The sequence below is a fragment of the Halyomorpha halys genome, unplaced genomic scaffold, assembly GCF_000696795.3.
Source record: "Halyomorpha halys isolate HHAL.00 unplaced genomic scaffold, Hhal_1.1 Scaffold529.1, whole genome shotgun sequence".
In the NCBI taxonomy this organism is placed as follows: domain Eukaryota; kingdom Metazoa; phylum Arthropoda; class Insecta; order Hemiptera; family Pentatomidae; genus Halyomorpha; species Halyomorpha halys.
Window position 1 is genome coordinate 200717 of NW_027116277.1, and position 11560 is coordinate 212276.

The 11560-nt window shown below is 29.0% G+C and overlaps 1 protein-coding gene across 1 annotated transcript in view; it reads right to left on the bottom strand.

Moving 5' to 3' along the window:
* Positions 1-11327, bottom strand: part of LOC106683921 (long-chain fatty acid transport protein 4) — a 72977-nt gene extending 61650 nt beyond the window's left edge. Inside the window, exon 1 of the mRNA XM_067053084.1 lies at positions 11137-11327. Within this exon, the coding sequence (XP_066909185.1) occupies positions 11137-11270 (134 nt within the window). The 5' untranslated portion in view covers positions 11271-11327. The remainder of the gene's footprint in view (positions 1-11136) is intronic.
* Positions 11328-11560: the final 233 nt, after the last annotated feature.

The window sequence follows — 11560 nt, forward strand, 5'->3', positions numbered from 1 at the left end:
ATGCAAAGAAGTATGAACATATTAGTTTATTAATAATTTAAAAATTGAAATATGGAAAGAAAATGAAAATTGAGAGGAAGAAAATATATGTAACAGTAATAATTGATAAAGAGGCAAAATATACGTAAGTAAAGTATACCAAGAAATGAATAGAAAAAAAAGATTCTGAAAACACCAATAATAATATAGTGAACAAAACTTATAACGTGGGTAAGGAAAATGGATAAAAGTGGAGAAAATAAGGCGTAAGAGTAAAATTAATCTTGTTTTGTTTTTAGCCCTTAAGAAGGCTAGAAACTTTTACTTATATTTTGTCTCTTTATCAATTATTACTGTTACATATATCTTCTTCCTCCCAATTTTCATTTTCTTTCCATATTTCAATTTTTAAATCATTAATAACTAATATGTTCATACTTCTTTGCATTATATAACTTCATTTTTATTTCATTTCCTTAATTATGTTATTTTACCCACTTTTTCAATTACCTATGTATACATTTTATTTCCCGCTTCTCTCATCACTTCATTTTATTAATTCTATTTTGTAAAATTATTCATTTTATGTTATTCTGCTTATACTTTATTTTTTATTTTTCTATACTTACTGTGGTTGTTATCTTGTTCTGTTTTTAGCCCTGAAGAAGGCTAGAAACTCTAGCCGAAACGTTGGCACAATAAAATAGGTTAATCCAACTTATTTGTGTTTATCTTTGACCGCACCCCCAACCATCTTCTCCTCGATCAATTTTCTCTTTTTTTGTTCACAAACTACTGTCACCCGATTAAACATCATTAACACGACACTCTGAATAAACTGTTTTCAAGACATAATTAACATTCTTTTTCGTGAGTTTTGAGAATGTCGAAATGAAATTTGGGTTGGTATTAGTTACGCTGAATGAAGTTTTCCGAAAGCGTCAGTCAAACTGAAAGTCATTCAAAAAATCAGACTGTTTCAATAAGGAAGGCTTCTCTATCAATCCAACTAATACTTGTATATGAGATACCGAACAGTGGGAATCTAGTGCAATGTCTTTATCGATTCGTATTATTCATGAATGAATGAAATGCACAATATGTACGAAGCTTTCTTAGCCTCCTCTCTACGTCCTAGCGGAGTTAAGCAAATATGAAACTAATAAATAAAATTGTCATGGATACGATATTTATTTATCAATGATTCATTCATAAATAAGGGTCGTATCCATGACAATTTTAGCTATTAGTTTCAACTATAGCTAATTTTTGCCCATCTCTGCTTCCTAGCACCCTCTTCAATTCAAATATTGAATGATTGGATTCCTAAACTTTCTCGGTAATCCATCAGTATTACCCCTGAATGATCAATCTTTGGTTTTATTGTCAGTCCGACCACGTAGGTGTCCTCTAAAGACTCATTAACATATTCCGGTTCTTTTCCAGTGCACTTGACTCTGAAACTACTGATAGAAAAAGGTGTATTCATTGAAGGAATCAAATTTTAAAACGATTTTACACTAGTGATTTTTCCGACTCGATGTCTTGTAACGATTTGAACGAACACAAAAGGAAAGGAAAATTGAAAAAAAAAAAAAAGCAAAGAATAAATCCTTTAGCAAACAACATAGCAAATTTCCTGTTAGAATTCTTTATCAATCTCTTCACCAGCCCGAGTAGATTCAAATGTCTGTCACCATGACGGCATAAATTCTTATATTATGGTGACGTAATATTACGAGAATAGGATTCTTAAAAGGTTATGTTTTTGCTATCATTTGATTTCCAGCAGCCTTTGCGCACAGATCGTAAATAGCAACATAGAATTTTGTCAACGTTTTCCTGCGATTTACATGTTCAAAATGCGTCAGGTAACACCCATATAAAATCATTTAGAGTTATATTAAATTAAGAGTTAAATGCGCTTGAGAAGTATTGGAAGAGGCGAAGTTACTGATTCGACTTTACTACCAAAACTCAGACGTACCAAGTCCTATTTCGAAATTTCCTAAACTTTCGAAAAAAGAGGTGTTAATCGAGTCATGAACAAGTTGTATAGTATAATGTAATCATGCAAATAAATTCCTGTATTCCAAACACGAAGATTTAAACTTTTCACACATTTTTTTTTTTTTTATTATTCAATACAATATTAAAACTAGTTACGGCATTTATAGCCAAGGAAGTTTGCTTATTATTATGCCAGGGAACAGCGTGATAGCAGACAATAGCGAGTGCCTTATGAATTAGGAATGACGGCGTCTTAGAGAAAAGGAAAGGTGGACTGTATAACTTTTCTTTTTCTGTACCATTTTACCATACTCAAAAAAATCATAGGTGAATAGCACTTAAATTAATCATACCCCATTTATCCACATAAACGTTGTCATTATTAAATTAAATTATTTTGAAATCGGATTTCAACATTATAGAGTTATTCATGATCTTTAGTTTAACATATTAAAGCGTGTTAAAAGGAAAAACTTATGTTAAAGGGAGAAATACTTCCTCTTTTCACCATGTTAAAACGACATAACATGGTTGAGTGTCTGTTACTAGGTCTGCTAAATGGAGAATGACGTCACGCAACAGACAAGCTGAACTCGTCACCATTTAGTTTGTTGTCGTGTTAGGTTACTTACTCGGATTTTGTGTTAGTATTGTTTTGGGTGTTTTTATAACTAATAAAGAAATGTATGACAATAACAATAATATGACAATTGTCAATTAGCTCATCTTGATTCTCTTCCTCACAAGTTAAAAGATCAACAAGGCACTCAGTAGCTAAACTTCCACTTTTCACTCAATTTAGGCATGTTATAATAAATTACTGTAATTAAAACTTAGAAGTAAACAATAACAAGAAGTTTTGGAAGGAAAGGTTATAAAACTAGTTGCTCAGAAATTCCGCAAGGAGCTCTTATTCATTTATCATTCATCATTCATGACTTTAAATAGGGCTGCTCACAATCCTATACTTAACAATTTAAAATATTTAATATATTAAACTTAAAAAATGTTTCATGATGTTATGAATACACCTACTATAGACTCGACATCACCCCATTACCTATATTTTACTATACAATATACTATACGACATTATATTTCAGAGATGTAATAGAAATATAAGCGTTTGTAAATAAATAAAAAAATAGATATTTCGATAAGACAAAAGGTAAGCATAGGATTTGAAAGGATTTTAACAGCATAACGACTGTACAATAGACTATACATTACATTACTATTGACTATACAACATACTATACGATAATATATTTCAGAGGCGTAATTGAATTAATAAGTGTTTGTAAATAAATTAAAAATTACATTAGATATTTAGATAAGTCGAAAAGTAAACAGAATAAGAAACCGGGTTTTAACAGTATAGAGATTACACAAAGAGACCAACGACACCCTGGGGAGCCCCAAGCTTATGCCAGGGGTACCTCAAGCAAATACTTTCTCAAAATACTATAAAAATAAAAATTAAAATTAAAATGAAATCAGAGAATATTGAGTGCATTCCAGCATTTACTTTCCCCCTATTTTTTCTTATTTTCCTATATAATCAACCTCTCTAAGAATAGTTGGGGGGATATAATCACATTTTTTTTAGCTGGACAAAGCTGCTGCGTAAATTTTTTCTACCCAACAAGGGTGCTGCTAACTTTTTTTAATCAAAAAAGTTTGGGAACCGCAACAATAGATTATACTTATAAACAGTACCAGAGTCTATTTCCGAGTTACAAGTAATCGAACTGAAAAAAGTGTTTGTGTTTTGAAATTTTCACTAAATATTTATATAGGATTTCTCAAAATAAATTCATTGACTTCTGATTTTTCAGTGCAATTTTTTTATGCAATGTTGCTTTTTAAAAAGCTATTTATCGGGAACTATTGAACGTAAATAGCTCTATTAAGGCTTATATTTTAGGAAATTTACTCTACTTCAAATTATGTTATGTTAGATTTTATAGTATTGTAGGTAGTTTCAAAGATATAGAGCTGCCAATGAAAAATTATTTTTGTTTTTTAAGGTTTTGAAACAGCCGCCATTCTTTATTACCCCTACGTATACTTGGCAAACTCATTAAGTTGACTAGTAATTATACATAGTTTTCATTAAAGTAATCAGAAATTGGGGTGAAACAACCACATTTTTTCTGCTCTTGGGCTCTTGTACTATTTCTACTGATTTAAGTTCCTCTGATCCTAGATTGTATTCTATAAAAGAGAGACACTAATTTTTATTATCTGCTCTATTCTAAAAAAAATTAACCTACCATTAATTCATAAGTGAAGTAAATACAAACCTTGTCAGAAGTTATTACAAATCAAAAGATAATAAATAATATAAAATACTTCAAAAACATCGTCATAGTCATTACCACTAAATCAGAGTTTTTAATATATTGATTTTGGAAAATAACTAATTATAAAAATTGATGCCTGAGTTTTATAGAAGACAATCCATGTACAATGTGATTTTAGCTGCTTTAATCACTAAATAAAATTTCTGTAAAAATTTTGAACAACCGACTAGGTTTCTCATTAATTCTAATGATTTTTCAACTTATCTAAATATTTAGTGAAAATTTCCAAACTAAAACACTTGTTTCAGTTCGATTACTTGCAACTCGGAAATAGACTCTAGTATAGTTTATAGTGTAAGGTATAATCTATTGTAGCGGTTCCCAAACTTTTTTCACAAAACCACCCTTTTTTTACTTAAAAAGTTAGCAGCACCCTTATTGAGTAAAAATAAAAAAAATGTGAAAATGTACCCCGTTATCCTTTTTTGTACCTCGACAAAGCTGCTGCCTATTTTATTTTATTTTTGTTGCCCAACAAAGGTGTTGGAAACTTTTTTCGCCAAACCACCCTTTTTTGATTAAAAAAGCAGCACCCTTGTTGGGCAGAAAAAAATTACGCAGCACCTTTGTCCAGCTAAAAAAATGTGAAAATAGTACATTAAATTAGCTTTAATTTGAGTGCTGTATAGACATCTATATGTCTCATAGTTCCTGCAATATAGATTTCTCAAAATAAATACTTACTAACTTCTGATATTTCAGTACATTTTTTATGAAATGTTGCTTTTTAAAAAGCTATATCTCGGGAACTATTTTAGCAAATTTACTGTACTTTAAATGAAGTTCTCTCAAGTTTTTTAGTGATGTTTGTAGTTTTAATGATATTTAGCTCCGAATGAAAAATTATTTTTTAAAAAATGGTTTAAAGCCAGCGGTCATTTTTTATTCCCTCTACCTATACTTATGTATAGGTTGACACATAAATTTTGACTAGTAATTATACATAGTTTTCATTAAAGTAATAAAAAATTGGGGTAAAATAATTGCCTTTTTTATCCTCGGCTCTTGTACTAAAAGTACATTATCTTTTTAACCAAAGTTGAGATGATATAATATCGATTTTACTTATTTATTTATTTTCACTTCGTCCATTTATCAAATTAACTGGTTTGTTTTTCCATTAGATAAAACGTATTAAAGCTCATATTCGAAATTTTTCACAATCACAATACTTCCCTTACAATGCCTAAGTTATACAAGCAAGTGATAGTAAATTTTTATTTTTATGATAATAGTATGATTATAAAGTAATAATTGAGGTATGATAATCGAAATATTTATTGATAATATTCTTAATATAAATATTAAATATGATTTTTAATTACAGAATAAATCCAGTTTATTCTAACGAGATAATGCTGAGGTAAGCTACATTAACGCGTCCAGTTACCAGCTTTTCTATTAACCTTTTGATTCTAATAAAAAAAAAAAATCTTATACAAATAATTGAACCAATTTTGAATTTTTGGAATAAAATATCAATAGAATAAGCAGTTAGCTAAAATATTAAAATAATTATAATAGATTAATTAATTATAATAAATATGTAAGTATAGCCTCAACATTATTTATTAATTAATTTTAATTATGCAACGTTTTAGCCATGATCAAGGACAATATTGATTTAAATTTCACAGCCTTATGATAATCTTTAAATCTTTTCAGGCTATTCTGATGTAATGTAGTGAAATTAACCTATAATATAAGTTTTGATAAGGTAGTATAAAATAATTTACAAATGAAATAAATTATATTTAAATGAAATAGCGACAAATATAGGTTAATTTGACTATATTACAACAAACGTGAGCAAAATAGCCTTAAAATTTATAATAATAAATATGAGGCTGTGAAATTTAAATTAATATTGCCCTACGCCCAATTCATTACAAAAGACTGATCTACATGACGATAATAAGGCCTAGCTGGACGTATAGATTGAGGTTTGGGGCTCCACTAAACCATCGAATTCCACTCGTGTCCAATCCTTACAATCCAAAATCCTTCGTAAAATCCTCAATGCTCCTTATTTTGACACAAATAAAATCATCCATAAAGACCTTAAAGTACCTTATGCAACCGATCTGGCACTAACCAGATATCAATCCTTCCATTATAAACTCCCTAACCACTGAAACCCATTATTTTGTAACCTTGCTTCCTCTTTCATTCCTGGAAATCCTCCAAGTCTGAAAAGAAGATGGCCTCGAGACGTTATATAGTAAAAAGTGCTCAAATGGGTAGTTTCTCTACATGCTTGTATCATACCATTATGATCTTACTTCAAATTTACTTGTTGTATTTTATGTACAGTTGTAAATGTCAATAAAAAAAAATATTGCCCTTCATGGCCGAAAGGTTGGACGATTAAAATGAATTAATAAATAATGTTGAAACTGTATAGATATATTTATTATAAGTGAAGAATAAAGTCTTGAACATGATATAAAATATATACATGTATAGATATAGTAGATTAAATTATTTTTAAGAACTGAAAGATAATACGTATCTTAAACAAATCCATCATAAGCTGTTGTGATAGTGTGTTGAGTAATGTTCTCAAATCGCTTGAGTGGATTTGCCTTTTTAAATCTATGTCCGACTCTACAAATAAAACTCACTAATTTTCTGCCAAGGTAATAGTAAGGGATATGATCATTGGAAACTAACGCTGTAATTACTGGCCTATTTCCCTATCTGTTTAAACAATACAGTGTCCAAAAAGAACCCTGACAGTGACTGTAATGTTAGACATTACAGTGACAGCGATTATGCCAAACCGCAAGCTCCGGATAGAAAAAAAAATAATACGTTAGATATAACCTAATAACTTATCCTATACTAATTAACGCTTAAAAAAACTGGTTATTAATTTTTTACAGGTTATGACAATAATCAATAAAAATAATTGTTAGCAAATGATACTTTTTAAAAGACTAGTTCCAACACTCTGCTTAAAGAGAGAACTTCTATCCAGCATCATTGAAATCGGTCATATTTATTTTATTTAAATTTATCTTTAGAATGGTGTCAAAAGTGGAGGATTAAAATAAATCTTCCTGCCTCACGACATCCTTTAATAACACTCCACTTATTCCTGTCGGACAGATCCGTTACCTAGGACTACATCTGGACGAACCACCGACTCGGAATCCTCATACAAGACTGAAAAAAACAGGTGCTTGTCGATTCACACACTTATTAGACAAACGGTCTAAACTTCTAAGTAATTACAAAGACTCATTTAAATTACTATAATAAGGCATATCTGGACTTATGAAGTTGAGTATTGGGGATTCACTAAACTTTCAAATTCCTCTCATATCCTTACAATCCAAAATCCTTAATTCTCCTTACTTTGTCACGAATCAAGTCATCCTTTAGGACCACAATGGGCCATATGTTGCCAGACCAGATACCAATCCTTCCTGACCACACAAACCCACAAGTTTCTAATCTGGCTTCTTCATTGTCTGATAACCCTCCTATGCGTCTGAAAAGAAGAATGCCTCCTGATCACCTTTAAAAATGTTATTAGAGTTCTATCAATGAATAGATTTTCCACATGTCATTGTATAAATAACATCAAATTTAATTGTTGTATATATTTTTATAAAGTTTTAAATATCAATAAATATATTTTTCAAAAAAATTATCTTTAAATACATTTTTTTTTTATTTTTAAATATATAAACATAACATTGTTTTTTAATTATATTCAACTTGTTTATACAATTAATCTTAATTTTTATATTTTTATCTTTACTTACTCTTATACACAGTATATAATATGGAGAAGTATTGTGTTCGTGAAAAATCTCGCAGTATTTAACTAAAATACAGGTTTTAAGGTCCCCATATTTCAAATATCCAAAGTTTGAACAATGTTCAGTACGCTTGTGTGTATGTGGTCAGTCTAACTCAGAAGCGAAAGTCTTAACGAAACTGAAAATCCTCATTTGAGGTTGGTTTATAACGGCGATGTTCCCGTTACGTTTTCGCTAAAATTAACTTATCGGAAGAGACACTTTATATAACAAATTTTACGCTTTTTATTTTATGCTAAAAAAATTAACAAGTTTTATGAATGTACAACAAATTCATTTCTATTTCCATCTTTCTTGCTAGGACTGTAAAAAGTGATGTAATAATTTTATTTCCTATCACCTTCATCTTATAACATATTATATGTTTTAGTCCTGCTTAGGTGGGCACAAATTTGATAGTCACAAAAAAAAAAGTTTTCTCTTTTTTTAATTACACTTTCATTCAGTCTCACTGATTCCCAATATTATTTGAAATTACTTAAGTCAAGAACTCATCACTAATAATTATTATACATTGGATATTCTGAAATAGCATAAATAGCAGACTCTTATAATGTGTAGTTTAGCAACTCATAGTATTTGAACAGCATTAGTCAATAAAGAACCATATAACAAATTGTGAAAAAAAATGTCTGGTACATATTCTTTTTTAATACCCGTATTGATAATTAGGGGCTTCGCCCCATCTTCAGTATTACATTACAATAAAACATTATAGCATCATAAATTATTGATGTACTTTTATATTGCAACCTGATGTATTTAGGCAGCATAGATGAATAAAGTATTTCTCTCTATATTTCATTTTTGAAAAAAAAAAAAAATGGAATTTTAATTCAACTGATATCAATGTTAATTGACCACTTATAAAGAATTTGTATTTCTAATTTGTTTATATTCTTTTTTCTTTATTTTTTAAAAATAAAATTTTAACAAGAATAATTTTTTTCAAATTCATAATATAACAAATCCACAGCATCTTCCAATGAAGCAATTTAATTTATAAAGATGAATATTTATTTGAGTACTATTTGTAAAAAAAAATATATATATACATCAAGATATGGCATCCTGTATATATATTATTGGTTTAAGTGATATACCAAACTTTTAGTTGAAACTACTACTCCAAGATTTTTTTTTTTACTACTTCTATTGAATTACAAAAGAGGTATACCCGAAACTTTCGATGTATTAATTAAAACGAATAAAATATATAAATTAAGACTAATTGCTAAAAAAAAAAAATAGATTGAAAAGTGCTCCCAACAAAAATGAAAAATAAACGAGCTGAAATGAAAATGAGTTCTGAACTATTGTTGTGTTCATGAGGCTGTTCTATCTGTCTCAACACTGACCACTGATGCGTTTGTAAATGTTGACCATAGGGTGAGTATAAAAGTCAGAACTACTGTCAAAATATTATTAATATTATTATATTTTAAAACTTATTTTTCATCGCAGATGCAAACTTGAATATCCACTAGCACTCAACATTTTACATATAGGCCACTTAATTTTTTTTTTTATTTATTTGATTATTTGTCACTAATACTAAGTATAAGTACATTACAAATTCAATATAGAAGAAAAAAAAATAAAACTATCAAAATATTGTGTACTATGACGGGATTGTATTTTTTAAAAGAATATGTACAGAATAAGGCAATTATTTGCTCAAATATTTTAAGAAATGATATTCCAGATATGTTATCACGACTTATTTGCTAATAAGATGTAAATAGTGCGTTAATTACGAGAAAAAAAAGATAAATTAAATAAATTTAACCTAAACCGATGGATTTTCATCTGTGTTAATGCAGGAAAAATCAATGGGGACATGCTAGTATTTATTTAAAGGCGTTACTCTTCTACTTAAACATTTATGAAAATAAAACTCAATATTCAATGACAATGTAACAGGCAGATTTATGACACACATGAAAATATCAAAATCTAAGGGCTATTACTTTTTTTTTATAAATACTTATTTATCTTATTCAAGTGATTTCTGAAATACAGATTGTGGAGAGGAAATGAAAATATAATCCTCTCCTATTAGAAAAACTGACCATGAAAATTTGCAAACAAAAAATGAATAAAATATATCACAGTACATTGGAAAACATGGTATGTAAATGATATTTAAAACATATCCAGATAATTATCTCATTAGTAGTTAAACAGGGGACCTCAACAGATATAGAATCCTTATCCATACCCATTTAAGGAACTTATTTAAAATTTACATTGACACATACATAAATTATTACATTATGTGATCAAATCAGAAGTATCAGGCTACAACAATAGAATATAAATCATAACCATTTGGCAAATTTGGAGAAACGGGCAAGTGTAAAATAAAAATAATGCCATTTGAACAAAATATAGTTAATAATTCAGGTTAAACAGTTAATATATATTTTTAAAATCAAACTGTTTATTATTAAGAAAAAAATGATAAAATAAAAGATTTTTTTATTCAACGGTTTTTTTTTTTGGTTTTTTTGGTCTTGCAGATATTTCAGAAATATTTTTAGTGAAATTCACAATTAATCATTTCTATACTTATCACTAAACGTCCGTTTATTTATTTTAAATCTTAAATGTGGAGGTAAAATCGTGTTTTCGAGTTGGATCTTCAGTTATATTTCAAAAAGTATTTAGAATGTTCTATTAAAACATCTTTATAAGTATTCTTTTTCAATTTCCTCTTAGAACTGTTAGAATGAATGTAGAATGGAGATACCTTGACTACTATAACGGAAAGCACAGTTTAAGCACTAATCGCGAGTAGATTTCTCATGCATGGGAATAAAGTTAAGTTCTCGGATTATTTTAGAAGATGCTCGGAAACAATGCGGTCTAAAAATGATGATACTAAGGGGTTAGCAGAACATACATCGCCGGGTGGCGTCCTGTTAATAGAAAGATGGATCAATACTCACTCTATATCCCTAGGAAAGTTGATGATGGCCCTGTAGATGCACTTGTATCGTTCATTTTGACTGATGTAGACAACGATGAAGGCGAGGACGAAGTAGAGGAGCTTGGACAGCTCAAGGCATTGTACCTTCCACATGGTAGATGGAGCATGAAAGCCACCCGTTACCTACCGACTTTTCTCCCTTACTGGCCCCTCTATATCCTCTGTCTAGCAACTACCCCAACACCGGAGAAACCCGACTATTCCCGAACTCCCACTTCAATAATTATTTAATTCATTATTGTTTAAACAAAATAAATAACTCATATAATGTAAATTTATTTCGTTAATTAAGAGGATTAATTTTTAAAATTATTTATAAAAAATTAAATTTTATTATTAAAATAATAAATTTATGGGTATTAAAAAAAAAATCAATTGACAGT